The sequence below is a fragment of the Tiliqua scincoides genome, chromosome 1, assembly GCF_035046505.1.
Source record: "Tiliqua scincoides isolate rTilSci1 chromosome 1, rTilSci1.hap2, whole genome shotgun sequence".
NCBI classification, from domain to species: Eukaryota; Metazoa; Chordata; class Lepidosauria; order Squamata; family Scincidae; genus Tiliqua; species Tiliqua scincoides.
In genome coordinates this window covers 251,418,054-251,430,905 of record NC_089821.1, presented here as the reverse complement: position 1 = coordinate 251,430,905, position 12,852 = coordinate 251,418,054, and the positions used below count along the sequence as shown (strand labels likewise).

The 12,852-nt window shown below is 43.6% G+C and overlaps 1 protein-coding gene across 1 annotated transcript in view; it reads left to right on the top strand.

Annotated features, from left to right (window-relative positions):
* The first annotated feature begins 664 nt into the window (after positions 1-664).
* The window catches only part of IARS2 (isoleucyl-tRNA synthetase 2, mitochondrial), a 42,621-nt gene continuing 30,433 nt past the window's right edge, over positions 665-12,852 (top strand). The window contains exons 1-12 of the mRNA XM_066618884.1: positions 665-894; positions 3,123-3,245; positions 5,928-6,084; positions 6,998-7,146; positions 7,234-7,283; positions 7,376-7,485; positions 7,575-7,665; positions 8,210-8,325; positions 8,795-8,964; positions 11,036-11,126; positions 11,245-11,396; positions 11,985-12,145. Coding sequence (XP_066474981.1) covers positions 688-894; positions 3,123-3,245; positions 5,928-6,084; positions 6,998-7,146; positions 7,234-7,283; positions 7,376-7,485; positions 7,575-7,665; positions 8,210-8,325; positions 8,795-8,964; positions 11,036-11,126; positions 11,245-11,396; positions 11,985-12,145 — 1,577 coding nt within the window. The 5' untranslated portion in view covers positions 665-687. The remainder of the gene's footprint in view (positions 895-3,122; positions 3,246-5,927; positions 6,085-6,997; positions 7,147-7,233; positions 7,284-7,375; positions 7,486-7,574; positions 7,666-8,209; positions 8,326-8,794; positions 8,965-11,035; positions 11,127-11,244; positions 11,397-11,984; positions 12,146-12,852) is intronic.

The following is a 12,852-nucleotide window of genomic DNA, read 5'->3' as shown; positions in this document are numbered from 1 at the left end:
GGCCCCCATTCATTTCAATATTTTATTTTTAATATATCAGACTTGATGCTACCGTGGTATGCGGCTGCCTTTGGGGGAAATGTGACAGCTCTGTACTTTGAACAGGCTACTAGGTATATATGCTTTGAACAATGATAGTCAATGGGGCTTTCCTCCTGGTAAGTGTGGGCAGGATTGCAGCCTATTGTTAAAAATTTTGCTGCTTGATCATGTCACTTCTGGTCATGACATCACTTCTGGTGGGTCCTCATTCTAAAAAGTGGGTTCTGGTGCTAAAGGTTTGAGAACCACCTGAGCATTGACAGGAGCCCCTAGGCAAAGGTCTCACTTTGCCTCCTGCAGAGCCTGACGCTCCTTCAGTTCAGGTTCTGGGGGGGGGGGAAGGTTCAGAGGTAGCACCTGAGCCGACGTCGTACCTCTCAGGACACCGGCACTGACTTCCACTGAAAGCGAACCCTATCACAGTGAACTCGACCAGTCTGAAGCGCTGCAGGGCTTCTGACTCCCCGGTAGACGACGCTACTGCAGCAGCCACATGGGGCTGCAATAAGGAGGACAGACCTATAGAGGGCGCTCGAGAACCGAAAGCGCTGGCAAGGAGGTGGTGTGTCCCTTCCCGGTACTCGTTGCAGACCCTCGTCGATCTCCGTAGCGCGCCCGGAAGTGCCTGTGGACCGAACGCGAGAGATGTGGGCGCTGCGGGCCCCGCTGCCACTGCGGCGCCCCCAGCAGGCCTGGTGCGGGGCGCGCTGGGCGGCCTCGGCAGGGCCAAGCCGGGGCCAGAAGGTGGCTCCGGACTCGCGGTACCGCGAGACGGTGCTGCTGCCTCGAAGCGACTTCCCCGTCCAGCTGCCGGGCCGGCTGCAGCCCGAGACCGAGCTGGAGATCCAGCAGGTGCAGCAGAAGAGGGGGGCCGCGGGGGGGGGGCGCTGAGCCAAGCCTGGCGGGTCTCCTCGGAAGTAAGCCCCATTGTAGGCAGTGGGCTTACTCCCGGGCAAGTGTGGGTGGGACTGCAGCCTTAAAAGCACCCGGGAGTAAGCCCCGTTGACTCTAAAGGACTTACTTCTGAGGAGACAGGCATATTGTGGGGCTCTGAGGCTGCAGTCCTGTACACACTTACCTGGGAGTAAGCCCCATTGACAATAATGGGGCTTACTTCTGAGTAGAGAGCCATAGGATGGGGCTCTGAGGCTGCAAGCCTATACACACTTACCTGGGAGTAAGCCCCATTGACTCTAATGGGACTTACTTCTGAGTAGGCATGCATAGGATGGGGCTCTAAGCTGATCTGCCCAACCCAGTGCATTAAAGAAGTAGTAAGGGGGCAAGACAGGACCTCTAGAGCAGTGGTTCCCTACCTGGGGTAAGTGTATCCCCAGGGTATTTGCCAGGTCCTTTGTGGTACTTGAAAAAGAATGGAATAATGGGGGTCAAAAGCAGGTCTGTATTTGAATGGCTTTCAGGGCTGGCAAGGCAAAAAGGAAGGTGGTTGACTGGCTGCAAAAGCCCCAACTGCTGCTCGTTTTTGGTCATCAATTTGTGAATTATCGGATATGGATCAGTCATTGAAAACATATACATTTGAAATAACAGCAACTGTATTAATTACAAACATTTAGTTAATATGAGGGATACAGTTTATGGAAATGGGCTGCCAAGGGGTACGTAAGTGAAAAAATGTTGGGAATCACTGCTCTAGAGGAGGCATTTCATAGATTTAATATTTCATCACCAAAAGACCTTGGTGCGGGAGGATGTGTGCCATGTCTACTGGGTGCAGGCATCCAAATGATTACTGTAGAAGGTCAACTCTGCTTTGTGTCAAGATTCTGTATAAACCGCCATCAGCATTCTACAGTGCATCATGCAGAATACACAGTACCCCGGTCAAAAAACTGTGTCACTTTAAGGAGGATTGCATCCAGTGGCTTGCAAAACAGAAAACTGCAAAGAGGCTTAAAGAACTGAACCAAAGGTTTCAACCAAGCAAAAGAGTTCAAGAGGTCTTGGGTTATACTTCTAAGGGTCCAATCTTATCCAGCTTTCCAGCACCAATGCAGTTGTGCCAACAGGGCATGAGCTACATTTTGCTTGGGGGGGGGTAGTCATGGAGGCCTCCCCAAGGTAAGGGAGCATTTGTTCCCTTTCCACAGCACTGCATTGCGACTACATCAGTGTTGGGAAGTTGGATAGGATTAGGCCCTTAATATGTTTACTGGTTCTATCGATTTGCATCCAGAGGCTAACCATCTGATTTTAGAATTATATGTTATTTGTTTTTGTTCTGGCTATGCTTGTGTTTCCTATGGCAAAATGCATATTGTGCAGTAAGTAGGTGGCTATTTTAAAACATTTGGAGATACGTGCTAGGAATGGATTATGAGTTGATTTTCTCATTGTCTATCTGCTTTGTGCTCTTTGGTTTTCTGGTCACTCATGTTTTCTGACATCATCGAAGAGGGAGTGTAGCTCAGTAGTAGTAGTACAACACATGCTTTGTATACAGAACTTCCAAAGCATGCATGGATATATTCAGCCTCCTACTTCTATGAATTATTATATATTATAACTCAGTGCTTCCCAAGCCCCTACAAGGGAGTGCGGGGCTCCTACAAGTGTGTGCGGGGAAGGGGCTATGGATACAGCACAATCCCCAGGATCACGCTGTTGCCAAGGGGAGGGGGTTTTTAAATTTCTGAGGGACTACTGGACTCTGGGGGTTGTCGGGAGACCAGCAGATGCCTCTGCAGGGCTCCCCAAACCTCTAAAACAATAAAAAACTATCAAAAACCACTTTCTATTGTTTTTTGGTCATGTTTTTTATTGTTACAGAGGCTAGGGGAATCCTGCAGATGCATTTGCAGGGCTCCCCACAATCCCCAGAGATCAGCATTCTCTCAGGTAAGTTAAAAAAAAAACCCCATTTCTTCCCCCCCCCCCCAGCAGTGTGAGCCTGGAGATCGACTTGCTGCCTTCCCCTCCTCCCCGCCCCTTAAAGGGGCATGGACAAGTGCGTCTGTGGCTGGTGGGTTGCAATCCACCAGTTTGGGAACCGCTACTATAACTTGTTTAGAATGTAGTTGCAAGCATATAATTCTAGTTCTAACATAATGTTTCTGCAGAAATGCGGCTTTTCAGAATTATATTCATGGCAAAGACAGAGGAAAACAAAACATGAATTTTGTCTTCATGATGGACCACCATATGCCAATGGAGACCCACATGTTGGTCATGCATTGAATAAAGTGAGTATAGCATACCTAAATTCATTTGGTTTTCCTCAGTAGTACTGGCCACATAGTTCACAATGAAATCTGTAGAAGTTTAATACCCTTCCATTTCTAGAACTAGAATATAACTTTAGATTTTGCGTGCACTTAAATGAACAAAAGCAGAAATTAATCTTGAACCAATTTGACTGTATTTCAGTATGGATATTATTTTAAAAACAAAATGTTTGTGGGATTTTAATTTTGCTCTGCCCCTTTGTTGGAAAGAGGGCATGAGGAGAATAAAAAGGAACATAAACTGTGGCAAAAGAAATGTAAGAAGGTGATACTGGAGGCCAAGCGAGACTATGAGGAACGCATGGCCAGCAACATTAAGGGGAATAATAAAAGCTTCTTAAAATATGTTAGAAGCAGGAAACCCGCCAGAGAAGCGGTTGGCCCTCTGGATGGTGAGGGAGGGAAAGGGGAGATAAAAGGAGACTAAGAGATGGCAGAGAAATTAAATGAATTCTTTGCATCTGTCTTCACGGCAGAAGAACTCGGGCAGATACCGCTGCCCGAATGGCCCCTCCTAACCGAGGAGTTAAGTCAGATAGAGGTTAAAAGAGAAGATGTTTCAGACCTCATTGATAAATTAAAGATCAATAAGTCACCGGGCCCTGATGGCATCCACCCAAGAGTTATTAAGGAATTGAAGAATGAAGTTGCAGATCTCTTGACTAAGGTATGCAACTTGTCCCTCAAAACGGCCATGGTGCCAGAAGATTGGAGGATAGCAAATGTCACGCCTATTTTTAAAAAGGGAAAGAGGGGGGACCCGGGAAACTATAGGCCGGTCAGCCTAACATCCATACCGGGTAAGATGGTGGAATGCCTCATCAAAGATAGGATCTCAAAACACATAGACGAACAGACCTTGCTGAGGGAGAGTCAGCATGGCTTCTGTAAGGGTAAGTCTTGCCTCACGAACCTTATAGAATTCTTTGAAAAGGTCAACAGGCATGTGGATGCGGGAGAACCTGTGGATCTTATATATCTGGACTTTCAGAAGGCGTTTGACACGGTCCCTCACCAAAGGCTACTGAAAAAACTCCACAGTCAGGGAATTAGAGGACAGGTCCTCTCGTGGATTGAGAACTGGTTGGAGGCCAGGAAGCAGAGAGTGGGTGTCAATGGGCAATTTTCACAATGGAGAGAGGTGAAAAGCGGTGTGCCGCAAGAATCTGTCCTGGGACCGGTGCTTTTCAACCTCTTCATAAATGACCTGGAGACAGGGTTGAGCAGTGAAGTGGCTAAGTTTGCAGACGACACCAAACTTTTCCGAGTGGTAAAGACCAGGGGTGACTGTGAGGAGCTCCAGAAGGATCTCTCCAGACTGGCAGAATGGGCAGCAAAATGGCAGATGCGCTTCAATGTCAGTAAGTGTAAAGTCATGCACATTGGGGCAAAAAATCAAAACTTTAGATATAGGCTGATGGGTTCTGAGCTGTCTGTGACAGATCAGGAGAGAGATCTTGGGGTGGTGGTGGACAGGTCGATGAAAGTGTCGACCCAATGTGCGGCGGCAGTGAAGAAGGCCAATTCTATGCTTGGGATCATTAGGAAGGGTATTGAGAACAAAATGGCTAGTATTATAATGCCGTTGTACAAATCGATGGTAAGGCCACACCTGGAGTATTGTGTCCAGTTCTGGTCGCCGCATCTCAAAAAAGACATAGTGGAAATGGAAAAGGTGCATAAGAGAGAGACTAAGATGATTACAGGGCTGGGGCACCTTCCTTATGAGGAAAGGCTACGGCGTTTGGGCCTCTTCAGCCTAGAAAAGAGACGCTTGAGGGGGGACATGATTGAGACATACAAAATTATGCAGGGGATGGACAGAGTGGATAGGGAGATGCTCTTTACACTCTCAAATAATACCAGAACCAGGGGACATCCACTCAAATTGAGTGTTGGGCGGGTTAGGACAGACAAAAGAAAATATTTCTTTACTCAGCGTGTGGTCGGTCTGTGGAACTCCTTGCCACAGGATGTGGTTCTGGCGTCTAGCCTAGACGCCTTTAAAAGGGGATTGGACAAGTTTCTGGAGGAAAAATCCATTATGGGGTACAAGCCATGATGTGTATGCGCAACCTCCTGATTTTAGAAATGGGTTATGTCAGAATGCCAGATGCAAGGGAGGGCACCAGGATGAGGTCTCTTGTTATCTGGTGTGCTCCCTGGGGCTTTTGGTGGGCCGCTGTGAGATACAGGAAGCTGGACTAGATGGGCCTATGGCCTGATCCAGTAGGGCTGTTCTTATGTTCTTATGTTTTCACCATTTGGGATCCTTTAGGCTGTCCAGCTCATAGCTATAGGTTTGCTGTTTATGGTATCACAGCTTGATTGCCCTTGTTCAAAGAATTACATCATAGAAGAAAACACTGCACAGTTCTCGGTGTTTTTCGGTAATGACTTTTGGTCTTGGATATGTGAATCAGCTTTCAAGTGCATATCAAACTTGTAGATGTGTACTTGCAAAACACAATCAATTTAGAGAATAACAATTAGCAATTACTTTTGAGCAACAAACATATGTATCCTGTTTTGACCAAATCATCCTTTTTATTTTGAACTGTGTTTTATTTTGTAAAACTCATGTCCTGTAAAAGGTGGGATAGGAAATATGACATCATCTTTTTTCTCTCCCCCCTTCAGATTTTAAAAGACATCACAAATAGATTTTATGTGATGAGAGGCTGTAGGGTGCACTATGTACCTGGCTGGGATTGTCATGGATTACCCATTGAGTTGAAAGCCTTGTCCGAACTTGACGAATCTCAACATCTTCCAGCAATGGAAATCAGGAAAAGAGGTATGTTGTCTTTGTTGACTTTCTTAGATAGGCTTGTGATGTGGACGCGCAGTTATTATGTGAGTCTATTTGGGGGCCCCGCAGATCCTGTATCTGTGGATTAAATTATCCACAGATCTGGTCCACGCACCCCCTTTTAAGACAATGGAGGTCCACTCCTCTCACCTCTGGAGGGTCCTCTGAGCCCAGCAGAGGCTGCGAATGGATATCTGTAGCTTCTGCCAGGCTTAGACTGAGCCCAACAGTTTTTTTAAAAAATTTTAATTTTTCCAGTTTTAATGCCTTATAAGGAATTAGGAGACTCGGGGAACTTCTCAGCGGCTTCTGTAGGCCTCCTACTGCCTTATATGGCATAAAAAATGTGCCTTTGGGATCACAGAGAAACCGGAAGTGTCGAGATCGGTCTGAATCCACAGATGTCCACGGTTTCTGCTGGGCTCAGAGAACCCTCCAGAGGTGAGGGAAGTAGATCTCCCCTTGGTTCAGGAGGGTGATGGTGAAGCATTTGCCCGTATCCGCAATTTCACATAACTGCGGGGATTTCCGAAACCCCCGCCGATACAGGGGCACTGCTGTAGTCTGTCACTGAAAGTGTTTGTGAGGGCACAGAATGCGTTTGCTTCTGAGTGCTGGAGAGTCGTCATCACCATCCTAAGTACCCTAGCCAAGGAACTAAGTGTTCATATCTGTATGGGTATATGTAAGGGGACTTCTATGCTGAGAAAAGAAGAGGATAGTATATGCTGTGTGTTATGTTAGCCAGGACATCTTCTGATCCATGTAGGTTCCTTCATTGTAAAGATTGCTTATAAGTTTGAACTTTCATTACTCTCAGTTGAGGCTGACAGTTAAACTAGTGGCTCTTTCTTAGAATTGGATAAATTGGTCTTAGCAATATCTTTTCCCTTTACAGCCAAAGAATTTGCGGAAAAAGTCATAGAAAAACAAAAATTGGCCTTTAAGAGATGGGGCATCATGGCAGACTGGGATAACTGCTACCACACATTTGATAAGAAGTATGAAGCAAAACAGCTGAATATTTTTCAGCAGATGTACAGTAAGGTAGATTTATTATTTGCTAAAGGAAAATTTACATCGTACAGAAAGGCAATTAGTTTTGATGACTTAAACTGTTATTTCCTCTCTCAGGATTATATTTATCAAGACTACAAACCAGTGTATTGGTCTCCTTCAACAAAGTAAGTACCTTTCTTTTTTTTCCTTGCATAGAATTTGAGAGCAGGGAAGAAGGGCCTTGGTGTTAATGCGTTCACACATGCTTCTCATCCAGTACAGCCCTGGCTGAAGCTGAACTTGAATACAACCAGCAGCACATCAGTCGCTCAATTTATGTCAGATTTCCCTTGTTGAAACCACCTCCAAAACTGACTTCTGTGATAGGTATACTTGTTTGTTTTCACTCCATTTGTTATTAAACTATTGTAACTATTTAAAAGTAATTTTTTTATTAAATATACTGAAACTGATAGATGGATTGCCTGCGGTGAATTTGATCGTCTGGACAACCCAACCCTGGACTATTCCAGCCAATCAAGCCATCTGTTATATGCCAAATTCAGAGTATGTATTTAGTTCTTGTATTTCCTCTGTATATAAACTGCTTGAAATTCCATTTCCATGTTTGCTATGGCTGGTTGCTAATGCTAAGGCTGAACTAAGCATTTCAGCTGCCATATCACATATGCAGCCCAAACTGAAGCATGTATACTTGGAAGTAAGTACCACTGGCTTGCGTCCAGGTAAGAGTGCTTAGAACTACATCCTTGATCAACATTGAAAAAAAAATTATATTGAATTGTTGCTTTTTGCTATAGTTCCAAAGAAGGAATCTGTCCAATTCCCACTAATAAAAATGTTTACAATAAATGTTTTAACATTGCAGAAAATGCATAAAGTTATAGTGTAAAAAATACGTGGATGTGATACTAGCATGTTCCTTATTGACTGGTGACAGAAGTAGCATCATTATGTCCAATAAATTGCTATGAGACAAGGAGATCTGCTGTGTTTGAGATTTGGGGTTACCTTTGAGACTTTTTCTTGCACATTTATATTGTTATGTGGTGCTAAAGTTAAAAATTAAAACATATAAATATAATTACAGGTATTCCATTGTGAAATGTGGAAATACTGGAGAACATTTTATTGTAGCTGCAGACCGAGTTCAGTCTACTGCTGCTGTTTTGGATACACAATTTGATGTGATTTCAACACTTAAAGGTAATCACTTCAATAATACTCTGAATATACAGTATAAGCACTGAATAGTAAAATCTCACTCGCTGATTAACACATGAGCACTGTGTGTGTTCCTGTAGCTTGCTTTTACAGCACAATCCTAGGCATGTCTACTCAGAAGTAAGTTCCATTGTGTTCAATGGGGCTTACTCCCAGGAAAGTGTGTATAGGATTATAGCTTCAGAATAATTAGTAGAACAATCTATCAAAAGATGAATCCGTTATTCAGCCCGTAGTACTTATCTCTGAGGTAATCTTAGATGTTCCCAAATGGGAACTGATAGACTGATAGACCTAAGGAACTAGGTAGACCAGATATATTTACGTTGCTTGATGACTGACACCAAGTTTAAAGTGTCTGTGTTGATCTCGTATAACTCTAGTTAATAATCAGAGAACAGGTTAAGCCCATACATTTGCTTATCTAATGTGTTTTTTCTGCTTTTTTCAGGTACAGATTTGGAAGGTGGAGTAAGTTCACACCCCACAATTTCTGGAAAGGAAACCCCACTGTTTCCAGCAAACCATGTGACTATGTCAAAAGGAACAGGATTAGTTCATACAGCACCAGCTCATGGTATGGAGGATTACAGTGTAGCTTCTCACCATCAACTGCCCATGGTACTGTGGTTTTGTTTTGTTTTTGTTTTAACATGTAACTTATTCTTTGTTTGCATACACAAATATTAAACACTTGCAGGTGGGACAGGGAAGAGTGGTAACTCTTCTGATACAGCTTCATAGCCATCCTGGCTATTGCTAATAATTTGAAGAAGTACAATAAATAGAATTACACTAGAAAGTGAAGTCTGAAATCTTCTTGGAAGACATTTGACTGTTTTCCACTTTTAAAAAAATCAAATCTTCGTATGCTAGAAACTTGGACGCATATGACTGGAGTGTGACATGCCATGATTTTTGTGGTGACCAAAAAGAAACTTAGCTGGAATGCATCTGAAATATTCTTGCATTTTTAGAGTTCAGTAAGGTGGGTGGGAAAGGCTTATTAAAACCCTTAGGGACCCTAGTGATATGCCTAATCCTGCAAAGATCTGTTACCAGATTCAGAGGTTACTTTTGTTATTTGAATCCCTCACGTGCCAATGGCTTGGAGCCTAAGAACTGTGCATGAAGTTCTGCTAATAGAACAGGACTTCCCTGTCTCCTTCCTCTTGTATTCCCTGAAAGGCCGCACTTGAGCTCTGGAACAGGAATATCAAACTTAAGTTCCTTGGGTTGGATACAACACCTGGAAGCTTTTTATCTGACCCTCATGATAATCGGGTTCTCCCAGCACCACTGTCAGCTGCTGAACTGCGCAATGACGCCTCTGCAGAAGCAGTGTTGCTGAAAGGGCAGCCCACGTGATAATTGGGCGTTCCCATAGCTTGAAAATATGATCATGGTTTGCATATTTTATCTTCAGTCATTTGCAACTAATCAGTTCCTAACTAAGAACAATGTGCTTAATTGTCATCATCTGCTTAATGATGCCACTTGCTGCTTAATTACATCACTTTCCGCCCTCAGTAGGCACCCTGAATGCTATTCTGCCCATTGTATGAAACAAGTTTGACATCTGTGCTCAGGAATTATGGTTGATGCACTGCAGTTGCAGGGGGAATTTGTAGACAGGTACACACCAACTTACCTGCTTTCTGTCTGTCCGGAAATCTGGACGCAAAGCCTGCTGGGGCGTTGTAACCTAGAAGTGGCTGGCTGGTGCAAAGACTAGAGGTGCCCAGAGGGGCTTTGTGGAGGCTTCTCTGTGGAACAGTAAGCACCATTAACGTGGGGGAGGGCTTCAGCAGGTTGCCGAATCCGGCCCATGAACCAGAGTCTGGAGAGCCCTGCTGTTGAACATTCTGTAAAATCCAAAACTTGATAATATTTTCTCATGGATTCTCCCTCCCTTCAGTTTGGATATTTATTTAATGATCTGAAATATAAATAAAATGATATATGGGAGCTGACTTTAAACTTTTTTGAATATTTATGCGTTTAAAATGTTATCTGTAAGAACATTAAGGGATTTTTTCGTATTTGTACTTGACAAATCGTTACCATTTTTATTATTATTAGCAGTATTTATATACCCCTTTTCCACAAAAAGTTCACAAAGCAGTTTGCAGAGAAAAATCAAATAACGAATGGCACCCTGTCCCAAAAGGGCTCACAATCTAAAAGATGCAAAACACCAGTAGACAGGCACTAGGAGAGACACTGCTGGGGTAAGGAGGGCCAGCATTTTTTTGCAGCATGAAAGCTAATGCCACTTATTAGCGTGAGTCTGACCTTCTCTAATGATACCGTGTCTCTAAATGATACCGTGTCTCCTGACATTGGTCAGGTTGGATACTGGCGAAAGACCCATAATCATCAGAGGGCCTACCTGGTCAGGCTGAACCCTACGCTCTCAGTACTAAAAGCAGTGGTAGTGCCCAGTGCACCAAGGGACAGATGGGCTTGCCATTGGGTGGGGGCTTTGTCCCAGAGACCTAACAGCCTGATGGCTAGCACTGTGTATCTCAGTTGCCAAATCAAACTTCATTTCTGGTGCAGAAAATTAATGCCTCATGCTTCATTAGAGAGAATGGGTACAGTCTTAACAGTTCAATCATATGCCTTCAAAATAGTATTAGAAAAGATTTTCTCAATTTTCTTTTGGCATAATTTCAATTTTTCCTTCTAGGATTGTCTGGTGGATGAAAACGGACTTTTTACTGAAGCAGCAGGTTCTGAGCTTCGAAACAAAGCTGTTCTTGAAGAAGGAAATGAAGCTGGTCTGTATCCTGTTTTGTACTCAGAAAATAAAGTAGAGCATGGCAAAGATACTGTCAAGAGAAAGTGCTGTGCAATAGCATTTGGAATTCACAAGTGACCTCTTGCTACTTTCCGCAGTCATTGAGATGCTTCAAGCAGCAAAAAGTTTATTAAAAGAGGAGAAATGCATACACAGCTACCCCTATGACTGGAGGACCAAAAAACCAGTGATTATTCGTGCCAGCAAGCAGTGGTTCATTAATACAGCAAACCTTAAGGCTGCTGCTCAGGTACCAGAGAAGCATATGATATGCATGGGTCACTGTTTCTTTTGCTCTCCTTGATTCATAAATGTGTTTATATCATTAATATTGTATCTGACAATTCATCTGTCGTACTTTTGCATGTCATCAGATCCAGTCTAGGTGAGGTCCTGATATATGATGTCAAAAGAGAGTACATGTAGTAGCAAGAAAGAGTACAACATCCAATCCTCTGGCAGCTTAAAATGTGTGCTGGATACTAAGATGTTTGCCCAGGGGTGGGGGCATTTCACAGTCTGGTATCTGATCAGTGCACTATGGGAAATGCACCTTTTGGAGCTGTGCATTTGGGGCTCCATTTTCTTCCACCAGCAACACCTGTAAATGTGGTTTGAATTGCTAGTTATGTAGTATTTCTACATCACTTCAGTCCTAAGAAGTTATTTGAGTACTCAAGGATCAGAGCTATGAAAGAAGTCTGCCATGTGGATGGTCACTTTCTAGCAGCATTTGTTTTGATAGAACTTTTGCTTTGTGGTAAGATATAAAGAGTGCTTCCACCTCCCTGTTAAAATCTGAATTTTGTCAAACTCTAAATCTCTGAATATTTTGCAGGAAGCGTTAAAGAAAGTAACATTTGTCCCAGCCTCAGGACTGAATAGAATGCTGGAAATGTTGGACAGAAGAACATATTGGTGCATATCAAGGCAGAGGCATTGGGGCGTTCCCATTCCAGTTTTCTACCATAAGACAACAGGCGAGCCTCTTATAAACCAGTAGGTATTTTATGGTCTTCGTTTTATTTCACAACATAACATGAAATGACTATTTATGCTTTGCAGATAGAATGTGCTTATGAAAGCTATCTCCAGTATTGAGGTGAATAGGGAAACTTTGGGGGCAAAAGAGTTTGGGTGCTCAGACGTCCAGCGTCACAGTTGGCCGCAAGATGGGGGCTTTTATGCCAGTAAGCCTTTATAATATGGTAGAAGCACATAAGTACATTGCTCTGAATAGAGAGTAAGGCTTTACTAACAAGATTGTTATATTGAGCAAGGAGTTTGTCAAAGGAAGGTATATGGATTGCAGGCATATAGGCGTGCATTCACTCATTACACTTGCACTGTAGAATCCTTGTGAGGGCATTGGGGGTCTCCCTTCTTCCTTTGTCCCATCCCTTGGGGGAGTTCCACATTGTAGGGGGTCAGGAATGACCTACAGAAGATGGAGAGGGTAAGATGAAGAGGCTACTGTAAGGGTAAGTCTTGCCTCACGAACCTTATAGATTTCTTTGAAGAGGTCAACAGGCATGTGAATGCGGGAGAACCCGTGGACATTATATATCTAAACTTTCAGATCCCTCACCAAAGGCTACTGGAAAAACTCCATAGTCAGGGAATTAGAGGGCAGATCCTCTCCTGGATTGAGAACTGGTTGAAGACCAGGAAACAGAGAGTGGGTGTCAATGGGCAATTTTCACAAT